This window comes from Orycteropus afer, unplaced genomic scaffold (assembly GCF_000298275.1).
Source record: "Orycteropus afer afer isolate SDZICR_OR568_19922 unplaced genomic scaffold, OryAfe1.0 scaffold00096, whole genome shotgun sequence".
Classification (NCBI taxonomy): Eukaryota; Metazoa; Chordata; class Mammalia; order Tubulidentata; family Orycteropodidae; genus Orycteropus; species Orycteropus afer.
The window spans coordinates 9,748,165-9,764,004 of NW_006921683.1; the positions used below are offsets into that span (position 1 = coordinate 9,748,165).

At 39.6% G+C, this 15,840-nt stretch overlaps 1 protein-coding gene across 1 annotated transcript in view; it reads right to left on the minus strand.

The window, feature by feature from the left end:
• Positions 1-14,473: 14,473 nt before the first annotated feature.
• The window catches only part of FH (fumarate hydratase), a 61,664-nt gene continuing 60,297 nt past the window's right edge, over positions 14,474-15,840 (minus strand). Inside the window, exon 10 of the mRNA XM_007942716.2 lies at positions 14,474-14,616. Within this exon, the coding sequence (XP_007940907.1) occupies positions 14,474-14,616 (143 nt within the window). The remainder of the gene's footprint in view (positions 14,617-15,840) is intronic.

A 15,840-nucleotide genomic window follows, 5' to 3' on the forward strand; every position in this document is an offset into this window, starting at 1 on the left:
AGAGAGAGAGAGAGAGAGATTTGTCTTAGGAAAATGGCTCACACACTTATAGAAGCTGGCAAGTCCAAAGTTCCTGGATCAAACGTCAAGCTGGAGGCTTTTCCACATCAAGCTGGTGGCTTTTCCCAACTCCTGCAGCCACAGGGGCTGAGGAGCTCAAGGCTGGCAGGCAGTACACCGACTGTTAACTCCAACTAATGACAAATCCAAGACCTACAGGCAGAATGGTGGATTGTTCACTCATGGACAGTTGTAGGCAGCACAACAGAATCCCGATCCACAGAAGAATGTCTCTTTTCCCAGGACGTCCATGGATATACTGGAAGCAGGCCACACCCCTAGGGAAACTCCCTTTCAACAAATTGCCTGCTCAAAACATAATAATCTGATACCATCATGGGAATAATCACATCACAACAGCTTAAACCACACAGAATTGTGGTCCAACCAAGTTGACACACAGCTCCAACTATCACACTGAGGTATTATTCCAAGTCTGTCTTCTGTTGCTTCTATAATGATTGTGGTTATTTTCTATCACTAGTATCTGTACAAGATTATCTTCAGTTAAATCTGTCATTGGTCTAGGGCATATTCCTGTTCACCAGGCCCCCACCTGATCTTATCACTTGTCTATGCATTCATCTGTAACCTGGTGTTTAGTGTCAGTGGTAATGCAGTATTGTGGATATACTGGTATTAGTCTGTCATCTATATCTTATCTGCACAATTTGGTGTCCTCCCTTTCCCCAGTGTTATCATGCTGGTCACAAACTCTTTCCATACCATCCCTCTCCTTACCCACCTCAGCATGTGGCCCCCAACTAGCCCTAAATTATGCCCCCCTTCCCTCCCCTCCCCAGTAACCTACAAAGTGAGTTCCTTTCCTTAAGTAAACCCTTCCTTGTTTTTCACACTAATGAGCTCCTAAAATATCTGTCTTTCCACAATTGACTTATTTCACTCAGCATAATATCCTCCAGAATCATCCATATTGTGAGATGATTCACGTATTCTTCATTGTTCTTTAATGTAGCATAGGATTCCATTGTGTGAATGTACCATTATTTGGTTATACATTCATCTGTTGATGGGCATTTAGGTTGTTTCCATCTCTTTGCTATAGTGAATTGTGCTGTGATGAACATGGGTGTGCATATGTCTATTCGTGTCCTGTCTCTCACCTGTTTAGGATATATTCCTAGTAATGGAATTGCTGGTCCAAAGGGTGTTTCTATTTTCAGTTTTTAAGGAAACACCATACCATTTTCCACAATTGTTGTACTATTTTACAGTTCTCCCAGTAGTGTCTGAGAGTTCCAATCTCTCTGCAACCTCATCCGCATTTGTTATTTTCTGTCTTGTTGAACTTTGCTATTATTCCTGGGGTGAGATGATATCTCATTGTTGTTTTGATTTTGGTCTTGCAAAATTCCATCATGCAATCTCTGGGGTCATATCTATCACCTAGGTCATATTTTCCAGCTACTGATGCTTCTTCTTTGCTTTCAACTTTTGAGTTCCAATCATAAGTAACTATCAATATATCTTGATTGTATGTTTGGTCAATTTCAGTCTGCAGAATTTGGTAAAATCTTCAATTTCTTCATCTTTGGCTTTAGTAGTTGGTGCCTAAATTTGAATAATAGTCTTATTAATCACTCTTCCTTGTAGGCATATGGATATGATCCTGTCACTGGCAGCATTGTACTTCATGATAAATCTTGAAATATTACTTTTGATGATAAATGTGAACATTCATTCCTTTTCAATTTGTCATTCCTAGCATGGTAGAACATATGATTATCTGATTCAAAATGGCTGATATCAATCTTCATTTGTCCCATTTAATTTTTGACAACTTCCAATTTTCCTAAATTCATAGTTTATATATTCCATGTTCCAATTACTAATGAATGGGTGTAGCTGTTTATTCTTATTTTGAGTCATGCCCCATCAGCAAATGAAGATCCTGAAAGCTTTACTTGATCCACATCTTTAAGATCAGCTCTACTTTGAAGAAACAGCTCTTCCCCAGTTGTATTTTGAGTGCCTTTCAACCTGAGGAGCTCATCTTCCAGCACTTTCTCAGATAATGTCTCACTGCTATCCTAAAATTTTCTAGTAATATATCAAACAATGTTTTACTACTATTCATAAGATTTTCAGTGGCCAATTTTTTCAGAAGTCAATGGCTCCATCCTTATTCCCAGTCTATCTTAGCCTGGAAGTTTTGCTGAAACCTGTACACCATACGTGACCCTGCTGCTGTTTGTAGTATTGGTGGCATAGCTTTTAGCATCACAGCAACATGCAAGCCACCACAGTATGACAAACTGACAAATAAGTGTGGATAAACAACTTTAGAGTAACTGAATCAAAATATTCTGGAAAAAAGCCAATGTTTAAAACAAATGAATTTAGGTTTGTGGTAGAAAATTTTGCTCTTTGCTGCTTGTCTTCAACAGAATTCAGACTTTTGAAGAATTACTTCGTAAATCCCATGTGTCTACCGAAACCAACCCATTGCAATCAAATTGATTTTGATTCATTGTGATTCAGTGAGTTACAGAGAAGAACTGCTCCATAAAGTTTCTTAGCTCTAATCTTCTTCATGGAAGGAGCTCTGGTAGCATAGTGCCTAAGGCACTTGACTGCTCACCAGAAGGCTGGCGGTTCAAACCCACCAGCCACTCCTCGGAAGGAAGGTTGGGCAATCCTACTTCCATAATGATACTGCCTGGGAAACCCAAGGAGGGGTCGCTATGAGTCGGGGCCGATTCGATGGCAAACAACAACAACAACAATCTTCATGGAAGAAGATGGCCAGAACTTTCTTCAGTAACACCGCTGAAAAGGTTTGAACTGCTAACTTTTAAGTTAGTAGTTGAGCACAAACCATTTGTGCCACCAAGGATTATGAAATTGAATTTTTTTGTGAATGGGTCTTCTAAACTTTAATTAATTTAATTTTTCTCAATATTATTTCCTGCAGTGGAGTAAATAAATGTCCTTCAAAGATATCAAATCTTAATCCATGGAACCTATGAATGTCATTTTCTATCCCAACAAAGGACTTTGCATTTGTAACTAAGTTAAGGATCTTTAGATGGGGAGATTATCCTGGGTCATCTGGGTGGTCCCTAAAAGCAATCACTTGTAATATTATAACAGTTACACAGAGGGAGAACTAACACAGGTATAAGACAAGCCATTGTGATCCTAGGAATCAGAGATTAAAGTGAGGTAAATGTAAGCCATGGAATGCTGGCAGCCACCAGAAGCTGGAAGAGGCAAGAAAACAGACCATCTCCTAGAACAGCATCATGATAAATGGAGAAAAGATTGAGGTTGTCAAAGAATTCCCGTTGCTTGATTCTACAATTGAGGCCAATGGAAGCAGCAATCAGCACATTAGACGACGTGTAGCACTGGGCAGGTCGGCTGTGAAGGAACTCTTTCAAGTGCTGAGGAGCATGGATGTCTCCTTGAGGACTAAGGTGCGCCTGACACAAGCCATGATATTTCCAATTGCCTCATATGCATATGAGAGCTGGACAATTAATAAGGAAGACCGAAGAAGAGTTGATGCTTTTGAGTTGCGGTGCTGGCTAAGAATGCTGAAGGTACCATGGACTGCCAAAATAACTAACAGATCTGTTCTGGAGGAAGTGCATCCGAGATGCTCCTTGGAAGCGAGGATGGCCAGACTTCAACTCGCCTACTTTGGTCATGTTGTCAGAGGGGACCATTCCCTGGAGAAGGATATCATGCTTGGTAAGGTGGAGGGTTGATGAAGGAGGGGAAGACCTTCAGAGATGGATTGACATGGTGACTGCGATGATGGGCTCAAGTATAGCAAGGATCATGGAGCTGGCACGGGATCAGGCGGTGTTTCATTCTGCTGTGCATGGGGTTGCTATGAGTTGGAAATGACTCGATGGCACCTAACAACAACAACATGGAAAAAACAAAATTAATTTCACATGGAAAGGAAAGAGACCTTGGATAAGCAAAGCATTGCTGAAGAAAAGAAACAAAGTGTTTGGGGGGGGAAGCTCACACTCCTAGATCTCAAAACCTACTATACAGCCACAGTAGTTAAAACAGTGTGGTATTGGTACAATGATAGAACAATGGAACAGAATTGAAAATCCAGAAATAGACCCATCCATCTATGGACAACTGATCTTTGCCAAAGACCAGAACCCATTAAATGGGGAAGAGATAGGCTCCTTAACAAATGGTGCCAGCAAAATTGGATATACACTTGCAGAAAAATGAAACAAGACCCCAGACCTCATCACATACACAAAAACCAACTTAAGTTGGATCAAAGACTTAATTGTAAAACCCAAAACTATAAAGTTCATCAAAGATAAAATAGGGGCAAATCTAGAGGCCCTAATTTACAACATAAATAGACTATCAAGCATAACCTAGAATGCACAGGAGATGGAAGAGAAGCTAGATGACTGGGACCTTTTAAAAATTAAATTCTTCAAAAGACTTCTCCAAAAGGGTAAAAAGAGAACCTACAGATTGGAAAAAAATACTTGACTGTAACATATCTGACAAAGGATTTATTTCCAAAATTTATTGAAAACTTAAATACCTCAACACCAAAAAGACAAATAATCCAATTCAAAAATGGCCAAGGGACATGAACAGACAATTCACTGAAGATGATATACTGGCAGCCAACAAACACATGAGGAAATGCCCATGATCTTTAACCATTAGAGAGATGCAAATCAAAACAACAAGATCTCATCTCACCCCAGCAATAATAGCAAAGTTCAACAAGACAGAAAATAACAAATGCAGGTGAGGTTGCAGAGAGATTAGAACTTTCATACACTGCTGGTGGGACTGCAAAATGGTACAACCATTGTGGAAAATGGTAGAGTGTTTACTTAAAAATCTGAAAATAGAAATACCACTTGATCCAGCAATTCCCTACTAGGTATATATCCTAAAGAGGTGAGAGACAGGACACAAACAGACATATGCACACCCATGATCACTGCAGTACAATTCACTATAGAAAAGAGATGGAAACAACCTAAATTCCCATCAATGGATGAATGTATAACCAAATTATGGTATATTCACACAATGGAATACAATCAAGATTAAAGAATAAAGAAGAATGCATGAATCATCTCACAACCTGGATGAATTTGGAGAACATTATGCTGAGTGAAATAAGCAATCGGAGAATGACAAATATTGTATGAGCCCATTATTGTAAAAAAGTCAAGGAAAGGGTTACTTAGGGAAGGAAACTCACTTTGTAGGTTACAGGGCATGGCAAGGAAGGGGAGAGAAATTTTGGGACTAGTTGGGGGTCACATGCTGATTTGGGTGAGGGGAGGGATGGTATGGAAGGGGTTTGTGACTAGCATGATGACACTGGGGAAAGGAAGGACAGTGAATCATGCACATAAGATATAGACAATGGAGGCAAATACTAGTATATGCACAATACAGCATTACCACTAACACCAAACATCAGGATACAGGTAAATGCATAGACAACTGAGAAGATCATGGGAAGGCTGGCAAACAGCAATATATTCTGGACCAAGGATAGATTTAGCTGAAGATAATCTTACACATGCCCTTGTGCTACAAAACTAGCCACATACATCACAGAAGCAACAGAAGATAGAATTGGAGTAACCTCCCAGAGATAACCAAACACCTTAAGAGATAAAATCACTGGGTCTGCCAACTCAGGGTCATAGTCTTGGGGGACATCAAGCTTAATTGGCACAACATACTACATAAAAATCTTGCTCCACAAACTACTTTGGTGAGAAACAACTGGGTCTTAAAAGCTTTTGAGCAGCCATCTAAGGTGCAACTATTGGTCTCCTCTCATCTCTGGTAGCGTAGTGCCTAACACAGTTGACTGCTAACCAGAAGACTCCTAGGAAGGAAGGCTGGGCAATCTACTTCCATAGTGATACTGCCTCAGAATTCCAAAGAGGGGTCGGTATGAGTCAGGTCCAACTCAATGGCACATAACAAAAACAACAATATCTGAAGCAAAGAGAGTTAAGAAAATCAAAGGTATCTGGAAACAATTAGTCCAAGGATATGATGGACACTGGGACCAGAAAAAGTAGATGGTGCCCAGCTAACAATGGCAACCACTCAGAAAGGGATCAAAACTGGAGATCCTGGATAGAGTGGGAGGAAAAATGTGGAACATAAACCAAACACACAAAAATGACCAGAATTACTGGTAGGATAGAGTCTTGTGTACCCCCCCCAAGAATGTGGACCTGGGCTACCCTTTGGGCCTAGAATTGGACTCACTCCCATGAATTCTAGTGGCATAGTGCCTAAGGCATTTGACTGCTAACCAGAAGGCTGGTGGTTCAAACCCATCAGCCACTCCTCAGAAGGGATATTGGGCAATGTACTTCCACAGTGTTACCACCTTGGAAACCCCAGGAAGGATCAATATGAGTCAGATCCAACCTGACGACAGTGAGTTTGGATTTTTCTGGTCCCATGGATCGGCTCTCAGCCTAACAGTAGAAAGCCCTACATGCAAAACACCTATCCCAAGGTGATGAACTCACATACTCTAGGGAGATACACCCCTTAGAGCAATCGGCCATTGGGCACCACAGGGGCAGCATTCACATAGAAGGAAAGCTGGACAGACAGGAGTGCATAGTTAAGAAGGGCACAGGGAGGGGGTAGTCACAGGGACAGGAAGGGAGGAGAGTTGTTTATGGTCAGGGATAATAAATGGGGCATGAAAGCAACTGTACGTGAACTGTTAAATGTAAAACAAATTTTGCTCTGTAAATTTGCACCCAAAGCAAAATTAAAAAAAAAGAAGAATCAGTGGATCTTCATCTAATTCAGGAGGTGGCATATGATCAAGAACCAATGGTACTGAAGGAAGAAGTCCAACCTGAAATGAAGGAATTTGCAAAAAAAAAAAAACAAAACAAAAAATAAGGCTGCGGTAATTGACAGAATACCCACTGAGTTGCTTCAACAAATGGATGCCACATTAACTTGCCTATGCCAAGAAATATTGAAGACAGCTACCTGGCCAACTGACAGGAAGACATCTATATTGTACACATTCCAAAGAAAGGTGGTTCAACAGAATGTGGAAATTAGAGAACAGTATTATTAATATCACATGCAAGTAAAATCTTGCTATTGTTGTTAGGTCCCATCAAGTCATCTCTGACTCATATGAGTCATATGACCCTATGCAGAGCAGAAGGAAACACTGCCCAGTCCTGTGCCAGCCTCATGATCCTTGCTATACCTGAGCCCATCATTGCAGCCACTGTGTTAATCCATGTCATTGAGGGCCTTCCCCTTCTTTGTTGACCCTCCACTTTACCAAGAATGATATCATTCTCCAGGGAATGGTTCCTTCTGACTACATGACCAAAGTAGGAGAGACAAAGTCTGCCCATTCTCACTTTCAAGGAGCATTCTGGCTGCACTTCTTCCAGGGAAGAGTTGTTAGTCCTTTTAAAAGACCATTTTACTCTCAGCATTCTTCTCCAACACAACTCAAAAGCATCAACTCTTCTTCAGTCTTCCTTATTCATTGTCCAGCTCTCACATGCATACGAGGTGATTGAAAATACCATGGCTTAGGTTAGGCGCACCTTTGTCTTCAAGGAGACATCTTTGCTCTTCAGCATTGAAAGAGGTCTTTTGCAGATTCGTCCAATGCAATATGTCATCTGATGTCTTGACTGCTGCTTCCATTGATGTTGATTATAGAACCAAATAATATGAAGTCCTTGATAACTTCAATCATTTCTCCATTTATTGTGAAGCTGTTTATTGGACCAGTTGTGAGAATTTTTATTTTCTTTATATTGAGGTGTAATCCATACCACAGACTGTAGATTTTAATCTTCACTGGTAAGTGCTTCAATTCATCCTCACTTTCAGCAAGCTAAATTGTGTCATCTGCATATCACAGGTTGTTAACGAGTCTTTCAATCCTAATGCCATGTTCTTCTTCTTAAATCCAGCTTCTTGGATTATTTGCTCAGTATACAAGTTGAGTAAGTTTGGTGAAAGGATACAACCTTTTACACACTCCCTTCTTGATTTTGAACCATGCAGTATACTCCTTGTTCAGTTCGAACAGCCATCTTGTTCTATGTACAGGTTCCTCATGAGTACAATCTAGTGTTTTTGAATTCCCTGTTATCCATAATTTGTTATGATCCACACAATCGAATGCTTTTGCATAGTTAATAAATCACAAGTAAGCATCTTTCTGGTATTCTTTGCTTTCAGCTAAGATCCATCTGACATCAACAATGATATCCCTCATTCCATGTCCTCTTCTGAATCCAGTTTGCATTTCTGGAAGCACTCTGCCAATATATTGCTGCAATCATTTTTGGATTATCTTCAGTAAGATTTTACTTGCATGTGATATTGATGATATTGTTGTAAAATTTCCACATTCTGTGGAATTACCTTTCTTTGGAATGGGTACAAATATGGATGTCTTCCAAGCAGTTGGCCAAGTAGCTGTGTTCCAAACCTCTTGGCACAGCCAAGTGAGTGCCTCTAGTGGAACATCTGCTTGTTGAAACATCTCAATGGAGATGTTCCTGGAGCCTTGTTCTTTGCCAATTCCTTCAGTGCAGCTTTGACTTCTTCCATCCGTACTATTGGTTCTTGATCATATACCATCTCCTAAAATGGATGAAAATTGACTAATTCTTTTTAGTACAGTGACTCTGTGTTTTCCTTTCATCTTCTTTTGATATTTCCTGCATCATTCAATATTTTACCCATAGAATCTTTCAATATTGCAATTCAAGGCTTAAATTTTTCCTCAGTTCTTTCAGCTTGAGAAATGCTGATTGTGTTCTTCCTTTTTGGTTTTCTAACTTCATGTCTTTGCACATTTCATTATAATAAGTGACTGTCTGCTCGAGCTGCTCTTTGAAATCTTCTGTTCAGCTCTGTACTTTGTCATTTCTTCCACTTGGTTTAGCTACTCTCCACTCAAAGGCAAGTTTCAGAGTCTCTTCTGACATCCATGTTGGTCTTCTCTTCTTTTCTTGTCTTTTTAATGACCTCTTGCTTTCTCCATGGATGATGTTCTTGATGTCATCCCACAATTCCTCTGGTTTTTGGTCTTGATGTTCAATCAATCAAATCTATTCTTTAAATGGTCTCTAAATTCAGAAGGGATTTTATCAAGGTCATATTTTGGCTCTGGTGGGCTTTTTTAATTCTTTTCAACTTCAACTTAAAACATGCATATGAGCAGTTGATGGTCTGTTACACAATCAGCTCCTGGTCTTGTTTTGGCTAAAGATATTGAACTTCTCCATTGTCTCTTGTCACTGATGTAGTTAATCTGATTCTTGTGTATTCAATCTTGGAAGTCCATGTGTACAGTTATCACTTATGTTGTTGAAAAAGGTATTTGCAATGAATAAGTCATTGGTTTTGCAAAATTCTATCATGTGATCTCCAGCATTATTTCTATCACCAAGGCCGTATTTTCCAACTACCGGTAACTCTTTTGCATTTCCAACTTTTGCATTTCAGTCACCAGTGATAATGAACACATCTTGATTGCATGTTCGGTCAATTTCAGACTGCAGGAGTTGGCAGTAATCTTCAATTTCCTCATCTTTGGATTTGGTGCACAGATTTGAATAATAGTAGTATTAGCTGGTCTTCATTGTATAAAAACCAAAAACCAAACTCACTGCCATCGAGTCAATCGTGACTCATAGCAACCCCTCCTTGAGTTTCTGAGGCAGTGTCTCTATGGAAATAGATTGCCCAATCATCTTCCTGAGGGGTGGCTGGTGGGTTTGAACCTCCAGCCTTCTGGTTAGCAGTCAAATTCCTTAGGCACTATGTTACCAGTATCATTATTATCCTATCACTGACAGCATCGTACTGCAGGACAGATCTTGAAACAGATCTTTTTTTAAGGCCAGGGCCTGTGGTAGGTGGGTCCAGGATTTGGGGACTGTTTTTTTCAGTTAGGGGCAGTTCTATTTTAAGGCTGGGGCCCAAAGTAGGTGGGCCTGGGTCTCAGGGGCTGCTTTCTGCTTAGGGGTGGTTCTTTTTTAAGGCCAGGGCCCAAGGTAGGTGAGCATGGGGCTCAGGGGCTATTTTTCACTTGGGGGTGTCTCTATTTTAAGGCCAGGGCCCAGGGTAAGTGGGCCTGGGGTTTGGGGGCTTCTATTTCCTTGGTGGGAACTCAATTTTTAAGGCTGGGACCCAACATAGGCAGGCCCAGAGAGTTAGGAACAACTAAGGGAGACAAACTTGTCTGTCACTTTGTTGTCCTGTGGTGGCTTGTGTGTTGCTGTAAGGCTGGAGGCTATACCACTGTGTTGCAAAATGCCAGCAGGGTTACCCATGATGGTCAGGTTTCAGTGGAGCTTCCAGGCTAAGAAAGACTAGGAAGAAGGAAGAGACCATCCACTTCTCAAACAATTGGCCAGTGAGAACCTTATGAATAATAGTGAAATACTGTCTGATATATTACTGGAAAACTTTGTGGATAGTCCTGAAACATTGTCCCATATAGTGCCAGAAGATGAGCCCATCAGGTCAGAAGGCACTCAAAATTTGACTGGCGAAGAGCTGACTCCTCAGAGTAGAAACAATGTTAACAATATGGATAGAGTAAAGCTTTCAGGACCTCTGTTGGCTGATGTGAAATGACTCAAAATGAGTAGAAACAGATGCAAACATCCATTAATAATCAGAACATGTGATGTATGCAGTATGAATACAGGAAAATTGGAAGTTGTCAAAAATTAAATAGACTGCATGAAGATCAATATCCTAGGCATTAGTGAGCTTAAATGGACTGGTTTTGGCCATTTTGAATCAGATAACCATATGGTCTACTATGCTGGAAAGGACAAATTGAAGACAACGGTGTGGCATTCTTTGTCACAAAGACTGTTTCAAAATCTTGCTGAGGAAAATTAAAAATTGGTTGCAGCAGTATATTAACAGGGAACTTACAGTAATGCAAGCTGGATTCAGAAGAGGAACAAGGATGAGGGATATCACTGCTAATCTCAGATGGATCATGGCTGAAAGCAAAGAATACCAGAAAGATGTTTACTTGTGTTTTATTGACTATACAAAAGTATTCAACTGTGTGGATCACAACAAATTATGGATAACATTGAGAAGAATGAGAATTCCAGAAAACTTGATTGTGCTCATGAGGAACCTGTACATAGACCAAATCTATGCACCAAATCCATTAGTTTTATCAGTTTTAATCTTCTCTTTATAATGCCTTAAAACCAAATCAAACTCACTGCCATCAGTCGATTCTGACTCATAGCAACACCCCACTGGTTTTCTCAGGTGGTAAATCTTTACAGGAGTATACTGCCACACTGGTGGGTTTGAACTGTCAGCCGTCTGGTTAGCAGTCAAATGCCTTAGGCACTGTGCCAACAGAGCTCATTTATAATGCCTTAAGAAATATTCTCTTATCTCTCCCAGGTTTCTTACTGCTGTAGTTGTTGGCAAAAACACCCAAATAGGATCTTACACCAGAGTATAATCTTGATCCAGCAATCCCACTACTAGGTAGTTAAGCTGTAGAAATAAGAACCGTGACAAGAACAGATATATACAGAACAGATAACACACTCTGTTCATCACAGCACTATTTACAACATCAAAAAAGTGGAAACCTAAATGCCCATCAACAGAAGAATGGATCAATAAGCTATGGTACATACATACAATGAAATACTATGCAATAAAAGAATAATGATGAATATGCAAAACATCTCATAACGTGGATGAACTTAGAGGCCACTATGCTGAGGAAAGTTAGTCAATTACAGAAGCACAAATATTGTATGAGATCATGATTCTAAAAAGTCAAGAAAAATGTTTCACAAAAAAATATTCTATGATGGCTATCAGGGATGAGTGGGGATGGGTGGGTAAACCACTGCTTGAACAATTTCTTTTAGAAAAATCAGCACAAGGCCGGTCCCCATGAGGCAGAGGTTAAAGATGTCCCAAATGTCCAAACTACCATGCCACTCCATCATTTCAGACATTAACTCCTTCTCCTCCCCCCAGTAATTTCCCCAGTCTTAGGGTTCTGTATTTCGCTGTAAAGCCTCACAGAACTCACAGACACCCACGGGTTCATCTCACGTAGTAGTGGTGGAGGCTGGCGAGTCCCAGGTCCGTGAGTAGGTCTGGCGGATCCTCCCAACTCTCGGGGTTTGATGAACCTTGATTAGCAGATCAGATGACGGCTGCTGTCCCAAATCCAGGGGTGAGATGAGAATAATCCAAGACACAAAAACCAGAGCAAGAGGAGAGCGAATCTTCCCAGGAGATTCGTAGGTATACCCTCAGGGAAGCTAAGGGTGGTGATTTGAATTAAACCCTCCAGCAAGGCAGGACTCAAGATACATTCCACCTGTGTTGCCCCAACAGAATTAACCTAAACCCCATCAGAGAGTCGATTGCCAGTCATTATAGGGAATGACTACTACCAGCTGCCCAGCCAAGTTGATACCTGACCTTAACTACTACACCACCCCAAACAGGCATGGATAATGGGATTTACAAAACACCACAGAATGGAGGACAATGGCTAGAAGGGCCACATCAAGCAATTCACTGCAACCATTAGCCAGAAGGTAGATACATTAATTTGGATGGAGGGAAAAAATAAAAAATAAAGGCAGTATATTTTTAAAAATTAAAATAAAAACATAGTATGATTTTGAAAATATATGATCATGAAAAATGCTCATAAACTTTTATGAATATATATTTTCTCCATCAATCAAACTAAGCTTTTAAAAGAAGTACATTTGGCCAGTGCTATTCTATGAATCACTGCTTCTTTGTATGGAGTTGGGGTATGTTCCAGCTAAGCAGTTCCTAAATTCTTCCTCTGAAATTTCTCTTTGCTCAGGAAAATGCTTTGTCTTTGTACTTGCTCACAGGATCAATGGGTTGTTGTCTCCACCTTATACATATTTACCTGTCAGTTTTGCAACTTATTGACTGTCACCATGTTTAGCCAACAGCAATCTTTGGACACAGTGCCAGAAAGAGGTCATTTCCTATAGCATGAGCACAATGATTTAATGTTTTGTTAACACTTTCACATCTAAGACAGCTCAGGACTTGTCACTCCAACTCTAGGACACAGTAGACACAAATAGAGATGTGTAACTGAATAGTGAGCATTTCCAGAGATGTACTTTTTAGTTTTAAGTACTCAAGAGTTTCTGAAGCTTGGCACTATTGATATTTTGGGCTGGAAAATTCTTTGTTGGGGGCTGGGGTTGTCCTGCACATTGTAGCGTATCTAACAGTGTAACTGACATCCACTAGATGTCAATAGCACTCCAGATGTGACAACTGAAAATGTCTCCAGACATTACCAAATACACCACTGGAGGTAGGTAGGGCGAAATTACCCTCAATGGAGAATCACTGAAGTACACTGATTTTCAGCATAATACAACAGGGAATTCCAAAAACCTTATTCAAGATAACATCATAAAGCACACTGTTTTACTCCACAAATGTTACACACAGATGATTGTCAGCTCAATGTACTGCATGATGATATATTAGACAGCTGTGCAGACTGTTTGAAGCTAGGAATCTCCTGTTACCTTTATTACGTAAGTGTCTATGTCTCTAGTCTATCCTTCAAAACAGCCTGTTTAGACTGAAGATGCCTGCTTAGACAAAACATTTAGCATCCCAGAAGAGATACTGTTCCACAGCTCCAGAATAGTTGCCAGTTTGGTGGTTGGGTTCCAGACACCGGTAAACAATCTAATTTATTTCATTTTAAGGTATTTTCCAATAGAAAGTTTTTTTTTTTTTTTTAAACCAACTGACTCTGGGAAAAACATACTTTGTTTTAAAGCAAACTGTATGTACAAGCATCACAGAGGAAATGTATGTCTTAATTTGCTTACCTATTTTCTAAGCGCGCGTGCACACACACACACACACACACATTCTCACTCAGAAGGCCAATTATTTGGCCAATTTATGCCCGCAAATCATACGAAAATAAAAGATAGCTACAGACAAGATTCGGTAATGAGATAGCAAGTACTTTTTCATGTATAAGGGAAGTTTTTAAACACTGTCATCAGAAAAAAATCAAAACCCTTTAAAATTTAATACGGTTCTTTTCACAGATTTGACTATAATACATGTCAATTAATATAAAAGAAAAATGAACCTTTTAAGAAATTTTATACAATATTTTATTTTATACTTTTTTAAACTTAATCCATCCTTTGATTTTATACACTGGTAAAACAGCTCTGTTAGATATAGGCAAATTCAATAGCAATTCCCTCAAAAGTTTATCCATTTTTGTATAAGAAAAATAAAGAGTCTCCTTTATTTTATACAACATAATTTTTTTTAAATTATGTATGTATTTAAATTACTTTGGACCGAGCATGTCTGTAGGTTTCACCCATTCATCAAACTGTTCTGCTGTGAGATAGCCAAGCTCAATGGCAGTTTTCTTTAAGGTTGATCCATTTTTGTGTGCTGTCTTAGCAATCTGTGCTGCCTTATCATAACCTGAAGTAATAAAAAACAAAAAATAGAGTTAGTGGTAAAATTTAGTTTCCTTATCAAGACAGAATCATTATTATTGACACTACAGTTCTCAAGTGATATTTTTAATCTTAAAAATATTAAACAGTGATTATCTTGATAACTGTCATTTCTTATACTTCACTTTTCCTAAACAAGACAGATGTAAACTTATCTCACTTTCAACAACAAATTTTTCCTAAATTGAAATTGCCTACTAGCTTAGACACTTTCATTGGGGTAAGGGGTGGAGGAAAACAATGTAGCACCCAAAACCCAAACCAAACCCAGTGCTGTCAGGTTGATTCTGACTTAGTGACCCTGTAGAACAGAGTAGAATAACCCCATCAAGTTTCTAAGGCTGTAATTTTTATGAAACCAGATTGCCACATCTTTCCTGCAGAGAGGCTGGTGGGTTCAAACTGCTAACTTCTGAGTTAGCAGTTTAGCACTGGAACCACTGAACACCACAGGGCTCCTTAAAATGTACTTCTGAGTAGTGCAAATAATGAGTTGTTTCAAAGAATTGTTTAACAAGAAAGCAATTATCTTTCCAGTGAAGTATTAGCAAGTTAAATGCCACACTGAATACACAATACTACACACTGGAAACTGTTGAGTGGCTCTCAAAATAAGGGAAGAGTGGTCAGGGTTCTGAGGAGTGACATGCCTCAGAGCCACCGCTTCCAACAGCTCTTCTCTAGTCAGCTTTTTGCTGCAATGTCTTCCCCACACTGACTTCTTCCCAGACATTACAAGATTATAGGGGAGGAATTTGTGTAAAAACATATACTGGTACAAACCATCAAAGGTATACCATGTACTTTAGAGTAACTTTTGAATTACTAAAGGTACATGCAGGGCAGTTCTGCAAGTTGTTTTAATGTAGTTGAAAAGAAAAAATGCAGTAAGAAAAGACAGAAAAAATGAAACCAATGTGGGAGGAAAATCAAAAGCAAGGTCAGAGGATTATGACCAAAGAGAAGAAGCCTGCTGAGGCAATATGATCATCAACCAAGCAAGATGTTATGTGTCAGTACACAATTAATAACCATCTGTAAAATAAATTATGGATATAGCTGATTTTATTGTTGTTGTTGTTGTTGTTATGTGCCGTCAAGTCAGCCCTGACTCATAGCGACCCCTCCTTGGGTTTCCGAGGCAGTATCACTACGGAAGTAGGATTGCCCAACCTTCCTTCCGAGGAGT